Source organism: Orycteropus afer, unplaced genomic scaffold (assembly GCF_000298275.1).
Source record: "Orycteropus afer afer isolate SDZICR_OR568_19922 unplaced genomic scaffold, OryAfe1.0 scaffold00834, whole genome shotgun sequence".
In the NCBI taxonomy this organism is placed as follows: domain Eukaryota; kingdom Metazoa; phylum Chordata; class Mammalia; order Tubulidentata; family Orycteropodidae; genus Orycteropus; species Orycteropus afer.
The window spans coordinates 489,245-515,227 of NW_006922421.1; the positions used below are offsets into that span (position 1 = coordinate 489,245).

At 40.7% G+C, this 25,983-nt stretch overlaps 2 protein-coding genes across 2 annotated transcripts in view; both read right to left on the reverse strand.

The window, feature by feature from the left end:
- The window catches only part of HSF5 (heat shock transcription factor 5), a 74,859-nt gene extending 61,493 nt beyond the window's left edge, over positions 1 to 13,366 (reverse strand). The window contains exons 1-2 of the mRNA XM_007958015.1: positions 12,754 to 13,366; positions 6,901 to 7,275 (exon numbers count right to left, since the gene is read on the reverse strand). Of these exons, the coding sequence (XP_007956206.1) occupies positions 6,901 to 7,275; positions 12,754 to 13,366 (988 nt within the window). The remainder of the gene's footprint in view (positions 1 to 6,900; positions 7,276 to 12,753) is intronic.
- A 3,106-nt stretch (positions 13,367 to 16,472) lies between these two features.
- MTMR4 (myotubularin related protein 4) overlaps positions 16,473 to 25,983 on the reverse strand; it is a 20,732-nt gene continuing 11,221 nt past the window's right edge. Inside the window, exons 10-17 of the mRNA XM_042783294.1 lie at positions 25,532 to 25,727; positions 25,110 to 25,295; positions 24,860 to 25,030; positions 24,552 to 24,706; positions 18,568 to 19,969; positions 17,270 to 17,380; positions 17,004 to 17,092; positions 16,473 to 16,650 (exon numbers count right to left, since the gene is read on the reverse strand). Coding sequence (XP_042639228.1) covers positions 16,473 to 16,650; positions 17,004 to 17,092; positions 17,270 to 17,380; positions 18,568 to 19,969; positions 24,552 to 24,706; positions 24,860 to 25,030; positions 25,110 to 25,295; positions 25,532 to 25,727 — 2,488 coding nt within the window. The remainder of the gene's footprint in view (positions 16,651 to 17,003; positions 17,093 to 17,269; positions 17,381 to 18,567; positions 19,970 to 24,551; positions 24,707 to 24,859; positions 25,031 to 25,109; positions 25,296 to 25,531; positions 25,728 to 25,983) is intronic.

Here is a 25,983-nt window from a genome sequence, read left to right on the forward strand (position 1 = left end):
GTAGTGATACTGCCTCGGAAACCCAAGGAGGGGTCGCTATGAGTCGGGTTTGACTCGACGGCACATAACAACAACAACAACAACAACATAAAAATAAGGGTAGATGTTTTCTGAATGAGATAATTTTTAATAATTCCAGTAATGAAAAAAAGGCCAGATATTACTAAGACTGCCACAAATTCAAGTTGTTGTCATTAGATTACCCAGTCTTCCTTCTGAGGAGTGGCTGGTGGATTTGAACCGCCAGCCTTCTGGTTAGCAATCAAATGCCTTAGCTCCCTGATAGCAAATGGTTTTTATATTAATAGCTAAGGAAACCATAAACTTATTATTATTAGTTCAGTCAAACCTAGCCCTCTGGTGGTAGAAAAAAGACTCCATCAGAAGTTGTAGATTTTTATATCCCATCAGAGATGGGCTAAAAGCATTGTTTCATTACAAATAAATCTATAAAAGGTGTTAGCTATTTTTGTTATTGCTATGTTCTGATGTTGCTGGTTAAACATTTTGAATTGTTAAATGTACTTTAAAATGATATTCCAGGAGAAATCATGAAATTTGAATATACAATATGGGCTATGTTAGTATATAATTGATAGCAAAGGAAATGCAAAATGGTGTAAAGTGTCCCATAACAAATGAAAAGTAGGAAGGTGCTTATACGAAGAAAAGGAAAATTTGAACAGATTATAATCCAAAAGGACTCCTGAGTAGCAATTTCCTTACCACTGCAGTCCTCCTTTTGTGTAGTCAACAAAATAGAACAAAGCAAGGTACATTTCAGTAAGTTTACTGAATATGAAAGTCTAGCTATAGAAATATATGTCCTATACTATGTTCTTAGTATGTGACAAATACACTAGTGTATATTATGAACGCATTGTGACAGCATTAACATGTAAATAAAACTGAGTTTACCACTTTGTCCTAGGACATATTTATTTGCATAAAGATCTTTCTGTCTCTCCCTGAAGACAGTGTCCACTGATGGAATTAAATTGCACATAGAAAGAAAACTGGAAATAATGGACAGAATTCTATTCCAGATATAAATACAAGGGTTGTTGCTATCTCCTTTAAAAAATAATTCTAGAAAGGGGGGGGGGGGAAGGCCAGCTATTAATCAAAAGGGGGAGAAATGCAGAACAGAATTTTAAAATTCTCATGGACTCTAGACTTTCTGGAGGCAGGGAGGGTAGATGAATCCCTGAAACTATCACCCTGAGATAATCTTTAACTTTAAACCAAAAATACCCCTGAAGTCTTCTTAAAAACTAATAGTTTAGCTTATCTAGTCTGCCTTGAGCATTAAGCTCTTCTTAGAACTATTTACATGGGATCAAATTGACAAAAACAACTTAAAAGATTAGATAGAAACCTTTGAGGGCAGGGAGTTTATATTAATGAGGTAAGAAATGCTCAGAAAAGAAGGGTAAGAATGGCTTCACAACTTGAATGTCACTAAATGTACATGTAGAAACTTGTATTAGTGTATGTTCTGCTGTGCATATTCTCAACAGCAACAACAAAAATAATTAAAAAAAAAAAAGCCAGATATTACTTTAAAATCAAGTTTAAATGTAAAAACTGTTACTTCCACTCAAAAAACACTCACTGCTGTCAAGTCAGATCTGACTCATAGAGACCCCTCCTTGGGTTTCCAAGGCGGTATCACTACGGAAGTAGATTGCCCAACCTTCCTCCCAGGAGTGGCTGGCCTTCGGAAGTAGAATGCCCAATCTTCCTTCTGAGGAGTGGCTGGCTTCTGGTTAAAAGTCAAATGCCTTAGGTACTATGCAACCAGAGCTCCCAATAGCGTGGTAAGCAAAAAGGTTCATATACTTTATCCCAAGGTGGTATTTCTGTTTTTGATTTGAATCTATTCCAGAATAGTGCAGTTTCAAACCAACAGTGAGAAAATGCCCAATATAAACAGCTTCAAAAAGGAAAATATCATAACAGTAACTTTAATTTCAAGATAAGTTACTATAGCAACCAGAACCCCAATATCTCATTTCTGATGAGGTAAATATGAGACAAGTAGGGAATTGCGCTAGCCAGGTCAAACAGACCCCTGACTCAACCAACACCCTTGGAATTTAAGCCTAAATGCAGACCACCACATAATTCTTGCTGCTGGCTGGTGAGCCAGGCCCTTAGGCAAGGTAAGAAATTAAATCTCAAAAGCCCCATAAGCTTAACCATTGTAGGATGCTGATAAACCTCAGAGTTTTCCTTGAAGTACCTCACCAGGTACACAGCATACAAAATTCAACTTGACTGACAAATTGACCTTTCACCAGAGGCAGTCAAGAACAGGAATCCTTTGCCGGACTGAACCAGAATCCAAAGACATCACATGCCCGACATTCCAGCAGCCTTCATACCAGGTTCCATCTTTGTTCTGACAGCTTTTGCAGCGGAATCCATGTTGGCTATCTCCTGCATGAATTGGCACCTGATTTTCATAACCCCACCTTTTTTCCTGGAAATGTCCATCTATTCTATGAATAAAGATGATGCCTTATTCTACCTAAAAACCTTTTTTATAAACTCTAGGTCATCTTTTGCTCAGTGAGACACCAGAGGCTAGAGTAGGTGAGAGCCCCTCTCCGTTTCTCCCTCGCAAGCCCCCTTCTCTTTCCTCTCTCTTTAATAAACTTTGGTTCACATAGACAATTTGTGTCTCCTGTTCAATTCTTTGTCAGCAGAAGGCAAGGTCCTCCTCAAGGTCACAGGGACCCCGGTAACAAGTATAATTGTGCTTTTGCTTGGTTTCTTCTGACAGGTAAAAAGAACTTCTGGTATATCTCCTTCCAAGTCCCTCTTTTCCATAACAGGAATCAGACCTCTTCAGAGAAACTGAAGTACAAGGTACCTGAGCACAAGAGTAACAGCATCAAAGAGCTGTAACTGTAGATACTCTATTTGTGTACGTTAGGTAGAGCTAGGAGCCTAAAGATCAAACCTCTAGAAGTTAAAGGTACTTTAAAACAATGATAAGCAATGCATTTTTCTCCAAGAGTCAATTCAGAAAAATTTGAAGTATTGATAAAATACATTATTTTCAATAAAGAAAAAATAAAAACACGTGTATCTTGGAGGAAAATATATCTTCATATAAACTATTAGTCATTAAAGTATTAATATTTTGGTTCATTTTAAAAAAGGCATTTTAAATATGTTTTGTAAATATGTAAATAGTGTTTACATTTTACAAGGACTATTCACATTTAATTCCTGACAAACTATCATCCCACTTTATAAAAAAGGAAACTGAGGCTCACAGATGTGAAACAATCCACTGAAGATCACAAACTGCAAAGTTGGTACTAGAATTAGTTGATTCCATTCAATAAATTATTTACTAAGGCCCATACCGTCAAGCTCTAGGCTAGGTGTAGGGGGATACAGAGATAAATTATAAGCAGCCCCACTCCCCAAAGCCCCAAATTGAAACCCCTACTTTAGCAGGTGGAGTATGTTTTTTCTGCTTGGGCAGGGTGAGTCACTAACCTAGGGCAACCCCAACAGCACCAGTATCATAAAACGGTGGATCCTTCCACCAATCTCGTTTGTCTACCCTATTTGGGAGTAACTAACTCTAAGAAAAAGAGATAGCAGGAGATTCTCTGAAAAGGAAAACAAAACAAACAAAATACCTTCTCTGTCTGAGAGGCAGGCAGACAGCAAAGCTAAGCAGCCAAAATAACCCACTATTGAGTCAAACTACCTGGGTTTGTTTCCTCATCTGTAAAATGAGGCTAATTACACTACTTATTTTACAAGATGTTTGTGAGGGTTAAATGAATTAACATTTGGACAGTGCTCAGAACAATAAGGAGCTCTGGGAGCTCTGGTGGCATAGTACTTAAGGCATTTGACTGCTAACCAGAAGGCTGGCGGTTCAAACCCACCAGCCACACCTCGGAAGGAAGGTTGGGCAATCTACTTCCGTAGAGATACTGCCTCGGAAACCCAAGGAGGGGTCACTATGAGTCGGGACCAACTTGACAGCAGTGAGTTTGGTTTGGTTTTTGGTTTTGGTGGCACAGTGGTTGAGTGCCTGGCTGCCAATCAAAGGGTCAGTGATTCAAATCCATCAGCCCTTCCATGGGAGGAAGAGGGGCAATCTGCTTCCGTAGAGATTACAGACTTGGAAACCCAATGGGGCAGTTCTACCTTGTCCTATAGGATCGCTCTGAGATGGAACAGGTTGGTTGTTTTTTTATTTCAAACAACGCCTGGGCATACTTACACGCTATATTTTATTTGTTAAATTCAGTAAAATATGAGTGAAAGGCAGCTAATGACTGCTTTGAGCTTAAAACTTAATTCTGAAAAAAGATAATGTTGATTTTGTGTAAATTCAGTATTGTAACATTAGTCAAAGGAAAATAATTCCTCAATACAGGAATTCCTCAATCTCTCCATATAAATATAAGTATATGGATGTTATTATGTATGTTCAAATACACAGTAGAAAATGAGTAAAATAAAAAGGTAGATGAAGTTTAAATAAAAGAGAAAAGTTACATGATGGTAGCATACTGTAAAAATATCAGGGAGAAAAACTGAATTTTACATAGGACAAGAATAGAAAGAGTCAACTAATACCGGCTTTATAACACTGTCTTTGAAGGAATAAAAAACCAAACCAAACCCACTGTCTTCGAATTGATTCTGACTCATATAGACACTTTAGGAGAGAGTAGAACTTCCCCATAGGGCTTCCAAGGCTATAAATCTTTACAGAATCATAATGCCTCATCTTTGTTCCATGGAGCAGCTGGCGGGTTTGAACCACCAAACTTGTGGTTAGCAGCCAAATGCTTTAACCACACTACATCAGCAGGGCTTCTTTTGCAGGAGTTTTAAGAATGGGAAAAACACAAACAAGAGTGACAAGAAAAACAGATGCTTCAAGGGAAGAACAACAAATATTTAAAAAATTATTTCAAGAGGTCATTTTATGAGTCTTTTGACAATTTTTTAGTCTCAGTGTTTGGATTTACTAGAAAACTAATAATTTATGAAATAACACAAAATTAAAAATTTACTAGTTATACATTTGAAGACCATACCCAAGATCTTTGCAGGAGAAAGATGTGGAAGTCTACTTTCTAAAGATGTACAGCCTTGGAAACCCTATAAGGCTGTTCTATTCTGTCCCACAGGATCACTATGAGTTGGAATTGAGTCAATGACAGTGGGTTTGGTTTTTTTTTTTCAGTTTGGTACACTATCAAAACATGAGTAGCACATACTTGTTCTTTCTGATGTCTCCTTCCTAGTCCTTACCTTGAACTCTTTGAAACAATTTTCAGTTTATAAATTCATATCCAAGCTAACATAAAATATTTTTTAAAAAGATATCTTAAATTACAGTAATTTAATAAATAGTTAATACTCCAGACTACAGACTTCTGTACCTTAAGTATAAGACTAGTAGCAATATAGAACCTGACCACCATATCTAGTATTTCCATAGGAAAATGCCTCCATCTCCCTACTACAGACCTCCCAAATTTCAACTATCCAGAAGTTTTTGAATCTTTAGTAGTTTGAGGAGTAGGATTAGAATAGGGGTTAGAAAAGGAAAGAGAAACATTTATTGGCAAAAGGAGGGAATATAGAATTATTCAGTTGATGGGCTACAGAATAAACACCAAGTATAAGAAAAGCAGACTCTCTATACATTCTATGTATATATAAAATGCAGCCAAAATTATAATTTATATAGCAATGTCTAATTTGTTTATTAAAAATTGGGTTAAACACCACAGCAATAAAAATATAACCCCATTTGTTGCTATATATAAGATATATTTATACATATATGTATTTATAAAGATGAAATTAGTCATTCTCTAGTTTTTAAAACAGCAAAATATTTTTGTTCTTCAAACTAGCTGACAATCTAACTGGGCAACCTACTTCTGAAAAGATTTATCATCTTGGAAAGCCAATGGGGGTCGCTATTAGTCCTAATTGACTCGATGGCAGTGAGTTTGGTTTGGTTCTGGTTTAGATAAGTAAGTAAAAAAACAGAAGAGACTAAAACTTGCTCTTGAATAGAGAGTAGCTAAAGCAAACAGAAAAAATGATGACATAAAAGAGCTGAACAGAATATTTCAAAGGGCAGCTTGAGAAGATAAAATAAAGTAGTACAATGAAATGTGCAAAGACCTAGAGTCAGAAAACCAAAAGGGAAGAACACACTTGGCATTTCTCAAGCAGAAAGAACTGAAGAAAAATTCAAGCCTTGAATTGCAATATTAAAGGATTCTATGGGCAAAGTCTTAAATAATGCAGAAAGCTTCAAAAGAAAATGGAATGAATATACAAAGTCACTGTACCAAAAATAATTGGTTGATGTGCAAACATTTCAGGGGGTAGCAAATGATCAAGAACCAATGGTATTGAAGGAAGAAGTACAAGCTACACTGAAAGAATAAGAAAAAAAAAAACAAGCTTCCAGGAATTGATGGACTACCCATTGAGATGTTTCAACAAATAGATGCAGTGCTGGAGGTGCTTACTCATTTATGGCAAGAGATTTGGAAGACAGCTACCTGGCCAACTGACTAAAAGCGATCCATATCTGTGCTCATTCCAAAGAAAGGATCCAATAGAATGTGGAAATTATTGAATAATATCATTAATATCATACTCAAGTAAAACTTTACTGAAGATAACTCAAAAACAGTTGCAGCAGTATATTAACAAAGAACTACTAAAAATGTCCACATTTATGCATCAACAGAATTGTCACAGTCCTTAAGAACACTATATTCCTGCTATTTTTGTTTAAGCATATACAGAATAAAAAGCATTTGAAATATAAACATACTTATAGAAAAGTAACAATATAAGACACTTAACTTGAATTTCTCATACCTGTTGGATAGTAGGCTTGGGAGTACTGCGCCGAGGGTGTGTAGTTACTATATTTTTGGGAGGAGCTGACCATTGTTTGAGGACCTTGTTGAACATGTGCTGATGTGGCGCTGGGCTGGAGCGTATAGGTAACCTCAGTTGGAAATCTCTGTAGTACAGGAAATGGAACGCCTTTATCTGAAAAAGTGGGAGATGTCTCCACTTGTCCTGGGTGCATTCCAAGGGAGTTCTGCCATGTTCTAGGAGGAATCGGGGTCCGATCTAAACCTTTCAGAGGGAAAGTACTGTGGTTGTGGGATGAAGTTGATACGTAGGAATAAGGAGACAAACTATCTCGCCGGAATGACCGGTGAAATTGTCCTACAGCCACTGGTCCTGCATAAAAAAGGAAGAGAACATTTACTAATTTTATGTAATACTACCAGATACAGTAAACCAAAGGTCAGGAAATGCATGTCTCTTCATGTAGCAATAAGTTGAGTTGTCAGCCATTTCTAACAAAACAGAAATTTAGTATTGATAAGATAAATTCAGAATCTAGAATATGAGATTACATTTACTGGTAAAATAATGCTGAAAAATAATTAAATAAACTTGAATTCTTTGGTTTTCAATGCCTGCCATAAGTCTAACATCCAGCTTTAAATCAAATATTCAATGTTAAAAATCATTTAACTTGTAGATGATTTAGCCATCTTATCTTTTACACCTCAACTGACTGAGCCTTATTTTCCAATGTATACATTAGGCACAGTGGTTAAAGCACTTGGCTCCTAACCTAAAGGTCAGCACTTCGAACCCAACAGCTGTTCCACAGGAGAAAGATGTGCCAGTCTGCTTCTGTAAAGATTTATGGGCTTGGAAACCCTCTGGGGATGTTCCACTCTGTCCTATAGGGTCGATATGAGTCTGAATCAACTCAATGGCAGCAGGTTTGGGTTTTTTGTTTTGTTTTGCTTTAAGGTATTCCCTAGAAGTTTTAGAAATGGCATGTCATCTTTCAAACCATTTAGGTACCTCAATAGTAGAAAAGAAAATACGCACTGGGCAAAATACATGAAAGAAATGTGTGGAACAAATGAGAATTATAACATAAACCAAAAAGAAATTATTGTTTTCTTTCCAATTTCTTTTTTTTAATTATAATCTTTCTTGATACTTTTGACTTAGTTTTCTTCTTCTTTCCTTAGTTAGTGTTCAAGGTCTTTTGATTTTTTTCTTCAGTGTTTCTGTAGTAATATCCCTTCTAGCTATCAGTGGCTCTCAAACACTGGTTTACATCTGAATTGCCTGAAAAGTTCGTTAAAAATCCACATACTCAGGCCCAGAGGTTCTGACATTTGCTTTATCTAGCAAGGCAGAAAGGAATTAAAAGTGAAGATGCAAAATTATGAAATGAGGAAAGAGAAAGCATAAATATAGCAGGCTGAACTTATTTATTTAATACATTGATTCTTGAATATAAACAGAGCTAGTCTAATTTATTCCTAGGGAGGATCTTGCATATTAAATTATGTAGTTCATAAATCTCTTTCAACTTATTTTATTAACCTAAGTGGAGGGAAAAAATTAATTTGCTACTCAAGTTATTTAACCATGTTGAAAAGTGGAACTCAAAAGTATTTATCTACTTTTCTAAATATTTAGATTGTAAACCTATTCTTGTTCCACATATCTCATTCTATCTCTATTATATTTAATTTCCTTTAAAGGATAAAGTACAACTGCCAAAAAAAAGAAAGAAAGAAATACATACATAGATACATATATACATACAACAAAACCTCTGGAGCCCCAGAAATCAGGAGTTTTAAATCTAATGGGGAAAAAAAATCCTAGTTCAAAAGAGTGACCCTATTTAAATTATATACTTCTTAAAAAAAACCCTTTAAATGACACAGAAGTTTTATGTTACTTCACTACTAGTTGTCATTATGTGCCGTCAACTTGGACCCGACTCATAGCGACCCCTCCTTGGGTTTCCGAAGCAGTATCACTACTGAAGTAGATTGACCAACCTTCCTTCCAAGGAGTGGCTGGTGGGTTTGAACCCCCAGCCTTCTGGTTAGCAGTCAAATGCCTTAGGCACTACGCCACCAGAGCTCCTAAGACCTAAAAAAAAATGCTCTTTATGACAGGCGTTTCTCCATGTCCAAAGTTATGTATCACTTGATTTTTCCTTGGAAACTCACATACTTAAGCTACATATTGCCTACAGTGAGCAATAGCTCCTGTTTCCTTTAAGGATAAGCTAATAATTGATCAATTTTCAGACTGTCAATAACTTAAGCAGCTAATTAAAGAATTCTGTACTTTATCTTCTCAAATTTTGGGTTAGATCTCAATAAAATACAAATTCTGCTTTTATCATGGTAATTAAGCTGAGTGATGGTCAATTACCTATGTTATTTTAGGTGCTGTGCTGATAACATAAGAACGGGAGCTCTGGTGACATAGTACCTAAGGCATTTGACTGCTAACCAGAAGTCTGGTGGTTCAACCCCACCAGCCACTGCTTGGAAGGAAGTTTGGGCAATCTACTCCCGTAGTGATACTGCCTCAGAAACCCAAAGAGGGGTCACTATGAGTTGGATCGAACTTGACGGCCATGAGTTTTGAGTTAACATAAGAACACTGTCCGGAATAAAAGGATGTTCCTTCAAGTTTGCTTGTTTGTTAAAATAAAGAACTCTTAAAAACATCTAGCTCTTATTTATTCTGCTTAAGGGCTACCCCATAGGGTTCTAGTTCTATCAACTTTACAGAATAGGACCCATATGTTTCTGAACATCTTCAAAGTATACTTGGCAAAGTGTGAATCCAGAATTCTGGAAAGGCAGGATGGATATCTGTTGTTGAATATTCTATTCCTTCATATATAAGTGAGTGTGAGCTAACCAATCCTCAGGAAAGAATCCCAAAATTGTCCTCTTGAGTTTGGCATCATCAAAAGGAGATTATCTAGTACTCAGACTTGTTACTTAGCTTAGAAAGTTTTAACAAATATCATAAAGTAAATTGCCAACAAAAACAAAATAGCAAAAGTGAGCAAATACAAAAAAGGAAAACATGATGTGATTGATCCTCATATCTTATCAAGAGATTCTTTCAAAGGTAAACAGGACAGTTGGCTCAGTGGATCTAAAAAAGAGAATTAAGATCTAAAACAGAGGATTCTATTGAAAAAGAAATAAAAGTATTCAACACAGAAAATACAATGGAGACTAAGAAGCTGCAGTATAGTCAGGCATATAATAAGGCAAGATTTGAGTAGAAATAAAAAATTAGGTGAGGAAAAAGTAGAAGACAAGGACTTAGAACATGGAATGAGAGCAAAATAAAGCTGTGCCAATATTCTTGAACTTTCAACAGAAGTACATTCCACCTGAGCCAATAACACAATTCTCTAGGGAACCAGCCTTATAGTGTAGACAATCCATACTTTCTGTATACACCAACAGGCAGCACAGAAAAAAAACAGGAAATGGATGAAAACTATAGTAATCTTGATATACGTGAAATGATGCCTTTCCTATGCTGAAGAAATATAAATTACATTGGTATGTTTTTCAACAAATTAGTAATCTAAAATGTAGACCAAGTAAACTACAAATGAAGAAAATCACCTCCTAGACAGCCTCTATATTTCTTTAATTAAAACTTACTGCAGAACCTACACAACTATGAGACCAGAAGAACTAGATGGTGCCTGGCTACCACTGTCATCCACTTGGAAGGGATGTAGGAGATCCTGCATAGAGAGGGAGAACAATGTGGAACAAAACGCAAAATCATTTGGAGGCAAAAAAAAAAAAAAGAAGGTGGGGACCAGGTTTGCTGGTCCAATAGAGCCTGGTGAAACCACTGAGACTATGGCCCCTAGCTGTCCTTCAGGTCTGGGATTGAACCCACACCTGTGGTTTCCAGCTAAACAAAGAATAGGCAAGTGAGTTAAACATTTACCTCAAGTAGACACACCCTGGAGAGAACAATCATGGGAGAAGGAAGGGCTGCTTACGCACAGGGAGACAGCTCAGGGTGCAGAAGAGTATGGAGGGATGGACACTGGGAAGAGGTAACTATGGGGAGGAAGTGGGAGGGGAGCTGTTGCATTGTAAATTTTGGTCAATGACATGAGACAAAGTATATGTGAACTGCTGTATGAAAAGTGAATTTACTCTGTAAATCTTCACCCAAATCAAAATAAAATAAAAAAAAAAAAAAAAACTTACTGCAGAATATAACTAGGTTTACGATAGATGAGGGGGGAAAACATCAGCGGGAAAAAAAGTGAGCAAGGATTGGTTTTCATGTATGTATGCTTATTTTTTTGTTTGTTCCCACTTTTCCCAGTGCCAGCTGAGACCACATTCTCCAGTTTTTTCTCCTTAAGCCCACCAGATATACAACCTGGAAAAAAAAATATCCATGTCAGAGATTCTGCCCAAAGTATGCCATGTTACTGTCTCCATTGCCATTCCTCATTTCATTGTACCACCAAAATCAATAGCAATAACATGGAAGTGACTTAATATTCCTTTAGAATTCCTGTAGAACATTCTTATGCCACTGCTGTTTTTCAACCTTTTACTAGAACTCTAACCTAGCTGCTTATCTTCTAAACTCCACAGACACACAAGCTCATGCCTTATCTTCTAAATTCCAAATGAAGAAAGTATTATCTCATTCATAACTCTGAGTTTAGGTTAAACTGAACTTAGTGCTACTTTCATTTGTAAATTTAAGTCCATGTTAACATGCTGAAAATGTTTCTATTTTCCCTCCTCCTTTAAGGTAGAGTGAAATCTCATTTTATCCTATTGCTTTCTTGGTATACTGCTTCATTTCATGGACTCCTTAGGGAAATGGAGTATCACCACCCTCACTCCTGGAAGAGGTGGGAGGAGCACCAGAAATCAAGTTTATAAAACAATTCAGTATCACAGGAGACGTGTGAATTTTTAGTAAATACAGACTTATACAAAGTTTTCCAATACTGAAAAGACTGTAGCCAATGGTGAAAATAAATCAGAAGATTGTGTGAGTTTTCTAAAATTCTTTGGAAATAAAACATGACAGCTGTGTAGGAAACCATTTTTTGTTAACACCTTAAATAAACTTTAAACCCTAATTAGCTACACTGAAACAAATGGGCAACGTCTGTCATTCAATACATTACTTGGAAGCTTAAAATTACTGTCATAACACTTTTTCCAAGATTTCTTATCTGTGTCAGTCTGTGGAAGGTGGCCTGTCTCAAGGACAAACGTCCCCTCAGGTTAACTTGTCCACTTTCACATGGTTGGTATAAATGCTTTAAGTTTTCTTGGCTGTGACTTTGTTCCTTCCACCTTGACCTTCACTCTATTCTTACCTCTGTATAATAAGTAACTCTGTTCTGCTTCAACAAAGGGCTAGATGTTTACAGTGCAGAGCCTGGGTCTAAATAAAGTAAACGGCTATAGAGATTTGTAAATTGGTAAATTTTGGGGATTCAAGAGAGGTCCAGGAAGGAGTAGAAAGAAAGCCTAATGCACAAGTCCTTTTGGCTGCTAGTGCGCACAAAAAAAGTCTAAATGCTTACGGACTCTTTCCAGAGGAGGTACTGGCAGAAATGGATGATGGTAATGAGAACGATGGAGGTGATGTGACCTAAAGTCTCAGGAAGCCCAGTGGAAAGTGTGCAGAGTGCACTCTGGGTCCTAGGTGGATATATCAAAGGTGAGGATGTACGAAAATGCCCTCCCTGTGAAGTGGCGGTTGCTCCCTGACGCCACTCCATGTGCCCTGCCATGGGTGAAGGACTTCCCTGGGAGGTGGCTCAGGATGCGAGCCCAGGTGGCCCGGACTCACCGTGCGGCTCGGGCCGGCGCCCCGCAGCTGGCGGAGGCGTTGGCTCCTGGTGCTGCAGCGGGGAGGTGGAGGAAGAGGCTGAAGCGGAGGCTGATGTGATGAGGAGCCTCTGGAAGCGGTTGGGCGGGCGGCAGGGCACCTCCAGGCCGGCCGCCAGCTTGGCCTTGTTGGCACTAGTGAGCCTCTTCAGGTGCACGAGTAGCTGCGGCTGATCCCGGCGGAAGTGCGGACTGTGGAAGTGGTGGAGCGGCCCGTCGCCCGCCGGCCCGCCACCTCCAGCCCCGAGTTCCGCTGCGCCCGACCCACCCAGCACCACCTTGCGGAAACCATAGAGGTTGAGCTGGCGGATGAAGCTGGTGAAGTTGGTCGTTTTGAAGAGCTCGGGCTCGGGCCCGGAGCCCCCGACGCCGCTGGCCCCGCCACCCCCGGCGCCTCCGGCTCCTGCTCCAGGAGGGCTGAGGAGCTCAGCCTCGAAGAGCGGCTGGTCGATCAGCAGCCCCTCGCCGCGGCCGTCCCAGCGGATCGAGCGATACCGGGGACTGTTCACCAACCGCCACAGCTTAGCGGGGAAGTTATTGGGGTTGATGGGAGTGGAGAGCAGCGCCTCCTCCATCGCCCCGCCCGGCCCTGGGCCTCGCCCCGCCGAGCTTGGCTCTCCCTCCCCGTTCTCGATCCCCCCTGGCCTTCGCTTCGCCCTGCCCCCTCCTTCCAGCGCCCGGCCGCCTCAAACCCGGACCCGGGAACCGTTGGCGCACGAGCCCCGCCACACCTTGCAGCGCGGCCAATGGGGCCTCGAGTTCCCACCGCGCGGCTTGGACACAGCGCGAACCGTTCGTCTCCCTGCGCAGTCGCGCGGCCGGCGCGCACGCGGAAGGCCTGCGAGGCCGGGGCCGCTCACTGCTGCGCCGGCCCCGCCGGGTGGAGCTGCGTGGGACTCGGAAGAGAAAGTCACACTCCCCAGGCGTCCTAAAACCGCCGGCGTTGGGCTTGGGAGTTGCTGCCCGCCAGGTATTTTTAAGTCCTGCAAAGAAATAAGTCCAGTTATCACTGTGGAATACTAAGATTCTTGTATTTCAGCACACCCAGCATGTGGTGATTTATAATTCACAGAGTATATATGCGTTAGGCAACATAAACTAAGTCATTCTTGAGAAAAAAGGGCTTACCAAACTGTATAGTCTTTACTAACAGTTTAACGGACAGTTCAACAGCTCAAGTCTCTCCAGATAAAAACAGCGTGGGGGTACAATGCCCCGAGTAAACCAAGTCACCTTTTGGGAAGTACCATTTTATATACACTTTTAAAGACACTCTTTTAAGCCACTATTTTGCTCAGGGCAATTTATTCAACTTGGACACTCAACAAGAGTTGAGAGAATCAAGATAAAATAGGTACAATCCTGTGTGCAGCTGGTGAAATTTTAAGACACTAAAGAGAAAACTCACAAGAGATGGGAAAGAACACCGCAGTATCTAAGGATAAATCCCTATCCAGTTAGTAAGTACAATAGGAGCTATGCTGATAAAAAGAGGGGTCCATTTAAAAATGGGATTGCTGGGAGAAAGTGTGTAACATTTTAGTCTTTTCTCGTGGTCAAAGGAATATTTTTTCTTAGACAAAATGAATAAAAAGACCCAACAAAGCAGCACTAATATAGAGATTTTATTTAAATTGTATTGAGTTTTTACAGCACATTGTATGTTTGTCACAACGCAACTGCACAGTTTGGATTTTTGGCCACATCATGTCACTTACACCCACAAGAGCTCTGAAAGGAGTATTTGATGAATACATCTGAGCCAAGAGCCCAGAGTGTCTCTCCAAGGCCATGCAGTTTGTGTACTGATAGGACAGTCCCTCAAAACAGCCACGCAAAATAGACAGATACAGTCTCCTCAAATGTTACCAATCTTACTCCCCCCCGAAAATGGGCAGAGAGAAGTGCAATGAAAGGTTAATTAAAAAGCCATTCATGACTGGCAGTAAACTTGAATGATTGAGAGAATGCTTAGATGAATTTTATGTATCAGACACAAGGAATAGTTTGTTACATTTTCAGTGATCTCAGGAATTTCCCAGACACAATCTCCATTATTCAACTCCATCTAAATGAAAAAAAAGTTCTGCTAGGTTGACCTAAATACACCAAAACTTTTTAGGTTACACCCATGGCAAGTATAAAGGAAACACAGATGCTTCTCTGTACGACTGAGGAAAAGGTCAGGACAAATAGCAATTCTTGTTCTAGATACAGATCCTAGTTTTTGGATGAATTTTTTTTTTTTTTTTCCCTAGAAAGTAACATGAAAATAGCAGTTAGATGACTACCATAGTCTTAAAACAGGATAAGCCTAAATGTAATTTACCTTTTATACACCAACAAATTAAAGAAAATGTACAAAGGAATTCCTAGTGGTTTCATTATAGGCCAAGGAGACTGTATCTGTCCCAACCACAGTACATGGCTATATCACTGTATCTTTTGGTTAAGTGCCACCAGTACATATTAAGATGAAAAAAAAAAAAAAAGTTTGGTCCAAATGGACACATTTTGTCTCCCAATTTTGGTATCAATGCTTTATTCTCTTCTGTTTGGGTTCCATTGTTAAGTGCACAGAAATAGACAGCAGCATTTGTACTGAAACCCTCACATACCAAACAGCATATTCCAGGAGGTAAAAATCAAATGCTAAATTCTACCCTCAAGGTGTCAAGTGTTCAGGATAAGAAGCAGTGTGACCCAGAGGAGGCAGCAGCCAAGGGAAAGACAACATGGGGGAAGTGGGTGATGGAACAAAACAAAACAAAACATTTTACTTTCATGCCAGGAGAGGATCAAGGTGTAGCTCCTGTGTTAGCACCAGGACAACTAGGAAAAGTCTGGTGCAAAGGGTAGGGCACAACTCAGCAGATAGATACTTCATAAGGATCATTTTTTACTTTTCTCCTTTCCTCATTCTTTACAATTCATACTTCAAGAGCTGCCACTGAGTAACAAAGACTATGCCTTCACAGCTCAAAATAACTGATTTTCACCAGGACTGAACATCAGCACAGTTTTCTTCTGCTCCCAAAAATGTCTTACTTCCTAAACTGTCCCCCTATCTGAATGAATGTGCACTGATGCTGGCCCAAGTGAAAAATACATCGAAACCTCCACTTGCTAAACCAGTCTTTAAACCAAACTCCACAGAAAGACAGAACTAATGCAACTAGAGGGAGTGCCTCTAAAGACTGAGCCTTCATGCACACAGAGCACAGAGGTGCGGGATATAGTTCATCTCAAATAGGATAGAAATTCCTATCTTATATACTATAATCTGCTTTTTTCAAGGTGGAGGAGAGATGGGTCTGGTTGTCACTTGGAGTTTGGTTATACATATGCCTTTCTATTGCTGTTTGGGGCACTTTGCACCAGGAAGTATCTATGAAATCATCTTGTGAGCCCCAGGAGAAAGAAGCTGGAGTCATCAATTCAACGTTAAGCTTCCAGACTCCAGGACTGAATCAAGACCATTACCCCAAGGTCTCAACAAACGACCTCCTGCCAAGTTGGAATTCCTCTGCTCCAGTCTCATGGTACCAAGGAGGATTTCTCAAGACGGCATCTTTGAGCTGTGTGATCTCATGAGCCACACCAAGGAACCTTCAAAACTACACCTGAAGCAGATCCTCCCTTCAAACCTGCTAAAATTGCACAGGTCATCTTCTCTGGCATTCAGCTGGAAGCTGTAGCAATGGGTTTCTTCAGATGTTGGCTCATGAGTTCCCTGGCACGAGATACTTGGATGTGTTCGTAACATGAGTTACAGACGAGAACTGGGTCGTAGAGTTGTTGATCAGGAATGGGCAGCTTCAGGTGGCAGCATCCAGCACAAAATACATTCCCACAATTTCTGCCAAAGCATAAAAAAAGAAAGGGTTCATTAGAAATGTCAGTATACTTAACCAAATCCACTGCCATCAAGTCAATTCCAACTTATAGTGACCCTAGAGGACAAAGTAGAACTGTCCCATAGGGTTTCCAAGGCTGTAAATCTTTATGAAAGCAGACTGCCTCTTCTTTCTTCCATAGAGCAGCTGGTGGGTTCAAACCACCAACCTTTTGGTTAGCAGCCAAAGGCTTTAACCACTGTGCCACCAGTGCTCCTCATTTCCTGGTGTCTCTATTTTCAGACTGATTGAGAAGTACATAAATGTACTGCACTGCTTTATAGACAATACTAGATCATACAAAACACCTTCTTACCTGCAATGGTGTCTTCGTTTGGCCAACCAGAATTCACAGTCACAGTTATAGCAATGTGATGCCATATGATCTGGAACCCAGCGAGTCACCTGACAGAAGGCACAAGGAAAAATTCCAGGTCCTTGTCAACAAAGTGGAAGAGTAACATTGTAATAGGGAAAGCATCCCAGGAGAAAATAACAAGATCTGTCGCACATCACTCATCTCAGAAATCTGACAACTCATTGGCTTGCTTAAGTACCCACCACATATTTGTCTGGACATACCTCAGTTTCTTTCTTATCAACAGGTTCCCAGCTTGCTTCTGAAAGGCAGTCTTCACTGTGATCAGAGCCAAAATCTTCTGTATCACTGCCATCTGACTCCTTCAAACACGTCTAAAGAAAAGGCAAAGACACCAACATCACCTTTATCATCATTAACTTTTATTGTTTACTTTGTGACAGGTACTGTTCTAAGTATATTACATGCATGAACTTAATTCCTCACAATAGTCTTACGACATATACTATTATTATCCCCATTCACAAATAAGAGAGGGTTAAAAACTATTAAGTAGTAAAAGCTGGGATTTGAACCTAGTATTCTGGCTTTAGAGCCAAGCTTTTATCCAATATGCTATGTAGAATATCTCATTATGGTTTAAACCAGAGGTCATCAACTATAGCCCACAGGTCAAATCTGGCCCACTGCTTGATTTTGTAAATCAAGCTTTATTGGAATATAGCTACATTCATTCAGTTATGTATTGTTTATAGCTGTTTTCACTATAAAACAGTAGAGCTAAGTAGCTGCAACAGTGACTATCTGGCCCACAAAGGCTAAAATATTGCTCAGGGCTGAGACCTCCAGACACAGCAGAACCTAGATGGACCTTATCATCTCTCACCTGGATTATTCCAAAATGTCCTAATCAGCCTCCCAACCTAGGTCCCAACGGCTTTACCCATTTGACACGCTACTGCAAGAGTAATATTCTTAATACACAAATCTGATCATGTTACTCTCTGTGCAATAAAATTTTATTGCCTGAAGGTAAATCTAAACAAGAAGGGTACTCAAGGCCCTTCATAATCAACCCTGCCAATCCCTATCTACTTCTCCAATATCGCCTCCCAACACACTACCCAACCCCTCCTAATGGTTCCAGCACAAATGTACATGTATATATATATACATACAAAATCCTTTGTTAAGATATACCATTGCAGTACCTGTTGACTCCATGCCTCTGCAAATGGTATTTTCTTTTCACTGACCACTTAGCTTAATACCACACATTCTTCAGCACTCAAGTCAAGCATTATCTTCTCAAGAAAGTCTTTCCTTTCACCCTATTCCCAGCCTGCCCCAGCAGCCTAATACTTGGCCTCCCTTCATCTAACCCTTACGAACATCATTTTAATGGTTTGTCTCTTCCACTAGACTGTGAGCCCCTAAGGTCTTTGATCCTATAGCCCCAACACCTAATTCAGTGGCACATAGTAGACACCCAATGAATGAATGTTGATGGACAGAAGGCTGGTTGGATAACATGAATGCATGGCAGTAGATGAATACTTACAAAATCATCCTCATAGTCCATGGGGGGCTCTGCTGGAGGGGCACAGCAATGACGGATATCCAGCCTCATCTGAAGCTCACGTACTTGTCGGCGTAGCTGTTCCACTTCTTGTTTGTAGCCTGCTTCAATTTGTCGTAATCTATGCTGGATCACATCCGTGGGAAAAGGGAGTCCATCATCATCCAGGTAGAGAGGAGGCACTGGAGAAGGGCAGCTCAGTGGAACAGGCTTTGTACTGGAGACCTGCTTTGGGTGACTAGAAAACCACATCCGGTTTTTTCCTCCTGGGCCAGTATAGTGTCCACTGGAATGACTAGAACAGATAGGCGACTTCACACCTTCTCTTTGAGTCCACTGGCCCCCAAAGCAGGGCCCTGTTGCCCGCATCTGCTTGCTGTTTGACCTCTTGCTACAACAGCCATAGGAAAGCAGCCGCCGAGGGGTGGTCTCCCCACTCGGGAATGAAGTCACCATCCCTTGGAAGCTGTCCCAATTGGACCCTAGAAAAGAGAACTCACTGATTTGGCTCTGAGAAATTGTCTTTCGGGCCAATTCCAGTGGCATTTTCCCAAAGCGAGGATTTTCCAATAATTGCCCATTCCTACCAGTCCCTCTTTTGCCAGCATCCTCTTCCCCATGAATCAGACTGTACACAGAACTGGGGTGTTCTTTGGGGGAGATACTTGCCACAGACCCTGTGGGGTCTTGGCTGAGGAAGCCAGGGTTTGGGTCCAGAGAAGTTTGGCAGGCTGCACTCAGTGGGTTGCAAAGGGTGCCCAGACCGGGATCTGAAGAACAACTGGAGGGCACACCGAGTTTGGAGTTTAGCTGGGCCTGTTGGGGGGTACCTGTAAGAAAGTCCTGGGAAGACTCAGGAAAATCACAAATTCTATCACACTTGTTGAAAATGACCTTGGAGAGTACACTGACAGCATCTTTTTCAGGACAGTGTTCAGATGGCTCCTCCCCTGTACCATCTAAAGTCCTACTCAGCTCATCCTGGGCAGGAGGGTCTGGAGCTGGTACTTTAGTCTCTTCCAGGACTTTGATCTCAGGATCAGAGGTGCTGCTCTTCACTTCCTGGGGCACTGCAGTATTAAGCAAATTGTAACTTGGAGAACACCTTTTGGGGCTCTTGAAAGGTTTATTGCTCAAGTAGTCTTTCTGGCTGCTAGATAGAGGAGGAGGAAGACCCATCTCTCCTGTAGTCGGCTGAGGACCTCCTGCCTCAGATTCCACAAAAGCTGTCTCTGATCCTTCGGGACTGGTGTGCCAGGGCTCCAGGCCTGCTCTGGCTTCCTGACAGTGGTTATTCAGGTTGGGGTCACTGGACGTGCGAGTCAAGGGGCTGCTTGTGTCACAGGCAGAAAGAAGGTCATCCATGGATCTGGTTTTAGGCAATCTGAAATGACAAAAACATCTTCAGGTCAGGAAATGGGAGCCACCTCTAGTATAAAGAATTGGATTCTACAGTAATATCAAAGCTAAAATTCACAAGAAATAATCACATTTACAATGATAAATAATCCTATGTCATTACAAGTCTAAAAGGTACAGAACGTGGACTTTGTCCTCAGCCTTTATCAGTCTTCACCCTACACAATCTCCTTGGGCACTCTCAATCATTTCTGTGATTGAATCAAGTGAACCAATGAGGTTTAGTATGTGGTATACATCAGGAGTGCCTATGGATTTTCAAGAAATATAGACAAGTAGGACCCATCCAAGACCTGCTGAGTCAAAAGGGCCAAGAGTAAAGCCCAGACATCTTTGTTTTTAAAAAGTAACACAGTTGATTTGTGTGTGTATTACTTTTTATTATGGAAACTTTCCAACATAAAAAAGAAGTGGAAGAGTGTAAGGAACTTCCACGTACCCTTCACCCAAATTCGACAATTTCAACATTTTGTCATCCTCCACTTTTGATTCTGATGTGCACCAAAGGTTTAGTCAAAAGGCCAGTGGAGTTTAGAACAAGAGCTCATCTAGCTAGGGTTGTTACAGGGGTGGGGTGGTATTTCAGCTGAACCTAGAAGAATATAAGAATATGTTAGATTTCAATGGTTGAAGAGGAAATAGAGCACGGCTTTTTTTAATCTAGAGAAAGGTAGAACCAAAGGTAAGTCAGGTCCACTCTTAGAGAATCCATTTCCCTAAAAAGTTTTATACCATATATTCTTCCAAATCCAATACTCCGTCTTGAGTTGCCTATAGCACATGTCTATCCTGAGTTGCCTATAGCACATCTCCTCTTTGCTGTCAGATAATATTTCAATCTCGGCCTGCCTATATCTCCTTTTTCTCCCCAAACTGGCTCTTCTCAACTTTCTAGTGTGTATCAGTAGTACTAATAATCACCAAATTTCTAAGCTCTAAAATTTAAGAGCTGTCTTTGAGCCATCCCTATCTTTACTCCTACCCTCCACCACTCAGTCAGTTCTATAGCCACCTAATGACTTCTCCAGTGTCTCTGAATTTAATCTTCTCCTTATATCTAAATTATTGCAACTTCCGTGGCTGGTCACTGTGCTTCCAAAACCACTCTGCTCACTGATTAGTTCTCTAAAAATCCCATTGTCACCAGGTCATAATGACTTCCTAAAATGAATTATTCTTGATAACGGAATCAAAATCAACTTCTCATTGTATTGTTTAAAGCTCTTGATGAACTGGCTGGCATGTATTTCTTTCTATTCCCCAAAATCACCCCTTTTAATCCCTGTCAGCTTTACCAAGATTCTTTATTATGTCATGTATCCAATTGCTTGGGACCTTTCTCTAATAATACCTTTGTTCCCCAGCTCATAACTCTCTTTATTCTGTTCATTTGTTTTTTCCATTTAAACATTTACCAAAGCACTTATTGTGTGCCAGGCCCTAAGCCATATACTAAGGTCACAAAAAAGCCATGGTTCCTGCTTCATACTTTATGAAAACTTCTCTAAGTACATCTACCAAATGACCCTTTTATTACTTCTCATTCCTCTAATAATCCTTGAACTGTACACATTATTATTTGTTTAGATTCTGCTTTAGGATTATTCTCTGCTTGTTCTGTGCCTTATCTTCCAGCTTGAAAGTACCTTGTAAGCAGGGCCAGTATCTTTTATTTCTTCGGTAGAGCCCACAAAACCTCATGCAAGACTAGGCAACGTGTAGGTATTAAAGAAACATTTACTAAATTGAGAAAGCAGGTCCTGAGTTAAGGCAATGATTATTAAATGAGTCACAGACCTTACTGATTTTGATAAAAGATATGGCCCTTTTCCCTGGAAAAATAAGCCCAGGAACCTATACCCAAATTATGTACATATACAAAAGGGGGGAAATCATGGAACTCCTGAAGCCTATCCACGTGCCCCTAACAACCCATCTTAAAAGACCCTAAAACCTGTAATTTAGGGTGTTGGGCCTTTTCTTGCCTTTACAACACTAGCCAACAGTGTAAGTTTATATTTTAATTTTAAAAAAACCTTCAGACAACAAATACCAATATTTGAAATGTCCATATGAATTGGCATTTTCATTTCTAGGAATACTAGCACAAATGCAAAGATACATATATAAAAGATGTTTACTAAAGCACTCCCTGTAATGATGAAAAAAAAAAAAAAAGGAAATCACCTAAGTGACTGGTATGAAGCTGGGTATATAAATTATGATTCACTCTAATGTTGGAATACTATGCAAAATGCTCTTTGGGAGCAAGGATGGTGAGACTTCATCTCACATACTTTAGATATGTATGTTATCAGGGGGACCAGTCTCTTGAGGAGGACAAAATGCTTGGTTAAGTAGAGGGTCAGCAAAAAAGAGGAAGACCCTTAATGAGATGGATTGATGCAGTGGCTGCAACCGTGGGCTCAAACATGGCAATGACTGTGAGGCTGGTGTAAGACCAGGCAATATTTCCTTCTCTTGTACACAGGGTCACCATGGGTTGGAATTGACTAGACAGCATGTAACAACAATAACATGCAGCCATTGAACAAGAATGTAATACTCAACAATTCCACTCCTGGCTATACACCCCCAAAAAATATGAAAGCAGAGACATAAACATACTTGTACAGCATTATTATGGGAGTTCTGGTAGCGTAGTGCCTAAGGCATTTGACTGCTAACCAGAAGGTTGGTGGTTCAAACCCACCAGCCACTCCTTGGAAGGAAGATTAGGCAATCTACTTCCATAGTGACACTGCCTTGGAAACCCAAGGAGGGGTCGTTATGAGTCGGATCCGATTCAACAGCATGAGTTTGGCTTTTTGGTATAGCATTATTCACAAAAGCCAAAAGGGAGAAACAATCCAAGTGTCCATCAACAGATGAGCGGATAAATAAAATCTAACATATACACACAATGAAATATTATTCAGCTTTAAACAAAATGAAATTCTAATACATGCTACCGTATGAACAAACCTTAAAAATATTATGCTAAGTGAAATAAGCCAGACACAAAAGCAAGGATATTGTATGATCCACTTATATGAAATATCTAGGCAAATGCATAGAGAGAAAAAGTAGATTCGAAATTACCAGGGTCTTGGGGGAGAAGAGAAGGGAGAGTTATTGCTTAACAGATACAGAGTTTCTTTATGGGATCATAAAGTTTGGAAATAGATGTTGGTGAGGGTTGCACAACATTGTGAATGTAATTAATGTCACTGAACTATATACACTTAAAAATGGTTAAAATGGCAAATTTTATGATATATATTTTTTACACACACCCCTCCACACACAGACAGCTTTAAATGTGCTATCATAGAATGACAGGAATAATGCAAAGTGGAAAAAATAATTTTCAGAACAGTATGTAAAACATGATTCTGTTTGTTTTTTAAATGTTTCTATCTATAAGTGAGGAGCTCTGGTAGTGTAGTGCCTAAGGCACTTGACTGCTAACCAGAAGGCTGGCAGTTCAAACCTACCAGCACTCCTTGGAAGGAAGATGGAGCAATCTACTTCCATAGAGATACTGCCTCATAAACCCAAGGAGGGGTTGCTATGAGTTGGATCTGACTTGACGGCACATAGCAACAACAACAACAATCTCTTAGTGTGTGGATGTATTTATCTATGTGGAGATAAAGATTTGGAAGGACATGGACATGCACCAAAGTGTTAACAGTGGACATCTGGTGGAGACTAGAATTAAGGAAGAAGGTCTTATATTTTCTACTTCTGCACTGTTTTATAAGTTATATTTTTTTCCACATTTTATTTTTAATAAGAAGCATTTTTTTAACCAACTCCCTTTTCACTTTCCCCAAAATATCTCTATATAAATATTCAGCCAGGAGATCATTTTAATTTTCATGGGTCTCTTTAAGTTTTGGCCTCTTTCTGGGGGAACAATGTAAAGGCCCTCTCTTTTCCGGGAACCTGAGAGTCAGATGCTTCTGGAAGCTAATGCTGGCCATAGTAAAGGTTGCTGCTAAGACCGCAAGCTTCAATGAATGAACAAAAATCAAGATTATTTCCATAAACCTTCCTGAAATAATTCTTTCCATTTCATTCTCCTCTACCCTACTTAGCAATGTCACACAGGGTGACAGCAGCTCCAGGAAAGAAGGTAACCAATCTTACCTTGGGAGCTCTGGTAGCGTAGTGCCTAAGGCACTTGACTGCTAACCAGAAGGCTGGTGGTTCAAACCCACCAGCCACCCTCGGAAGGAAGGTTGGGCAATCTACTTCCATAGTGAAACCGCCTCAGAAACCCGAGGAGGGGTCACTATGAGTCGGGGTGACTCGATGGCACATAACACCACCACCACCACAATCTTATCTTAAGAGAGGACCTTGAAAATACACAGAGTACACCCCAGACTAGCTACAAGACTTGCACCAAGTTTCTCTTTCCACTGACTCAGGAAATTGCTTTCAAGTATCCCATAAAAGAAAAGAGAACAACTTTTATGCAAGATATGAAGCAGTTATTGCCTTCCTGGTTGGGGAAGGAGGGAAGGGACTTTTCTTACCTGTCTAGAGAGCGGCCAGAGAACTCTTGGCTCTGAGTCACTGGGGAAAGGTAAAGATCCATGTTTTCCTCTCCAAGTGTGCATGGAGATGAAGCTGGCAGATAAACAGCTGTCCAGAGGTGCAGGGCCCGAACATGACACACAGGATGCAGGACCTAGGAAAGCAGTCCAGCGCCAGTGTTTCGTGATATGTTCCCAGTCCCTCTTGCTCCCCATGACTGCCTTTGCTCCTACGTTCCCCCAAATGATTTGGTCTGTCCTCCCTGTAGGTTTTCAAGCAGGCCCTACCAGATAACAGCTCAACTTACCATATCTGAGCTGGGTGTGTAGAGGAAGTTATGGAAGTTCTTATTGCCAGCTCGCAGGAGAGCCCACACAGAGCAGGTCCGCTTGTAAATGTTGCGCTTCTCTCGCTCACAGGGATTGTTGGCCAGGAACGTGCCGTAGAGACAGGAGTATGTGTGCTGAACCAGTTTTACCTAGAGGGCCAAGACTGTTGCACCTTGGAGCCTCAAGCCAACATCCTCCACCACCCTGGTGACAGGCTTTAGGACTTACCAGGAATGCTTCGTTAAACTCAAACAGGCAGGGGAACTGCTTGAGCAATTGATGAACAGAATCAAGCCACTGGAGGAACACAGGGCATTGTTCGTTTTGGTCCTCTGCATTTTCCTGGTGGCCACAGCGATCTCCAAACTTGTGCCCAAAGTCCAGCCAGTCAGACTCCACTAACACTTGGAAGCCCTAAAAGGAGAAATAGTCCAAGCCTTGGACCTCTCTGGAAAGGCTGGTGTGCTATGTCCCAAGGGACGTCACAAACCAGACAGCTAGCAACAACAAAAAGAAACAGGACTGATCTTACGTACAAGGGGACTCAAAGCCACCAATGCCCTCTACTGAAAGATCCCCAAGGCTAAATTAGAGAGCCCACACCCCACCACCACTCCCTCTGCTCTTTCCCACCCAGTCCCTCTTAATACCTCTAATGTCCTGTAATAGGGGTCCAGTAGTATTTTGGCCAAGGCTACAATCTGTGGCGTCCGGTCCCAGCCATCTGAACAGTGCACCAGCACAGGCCGGCCTTCCCGGTCTACTGTATTAGCCACCAGCACAGCAGCCTTTAACATCACTGACAAGTGCTGCAACCATTTGGTGCTCTCCAGTGCCGACAACCAGCTAAGCAGGAGCAGAAATCAAGTCTGTCACTAAGGGCGCTGAGGCTACAACAGTCTCTCTACCACCCACAGCATCTGTACCAAACAAAGCCCTTAGTGAGGGCTTAAGCTAAGACAATGAATACATGGCTTTTCTGCTAAGAGATACCCAGCATGAAGGTAGGGAAAACAGGACCTGGGTGGATAAGAGCCTCTTAGGGCAGTGAGAGGAACTGGGAAGCATCTGGGTGAGGGGCACAAGGGCATACACATTTACC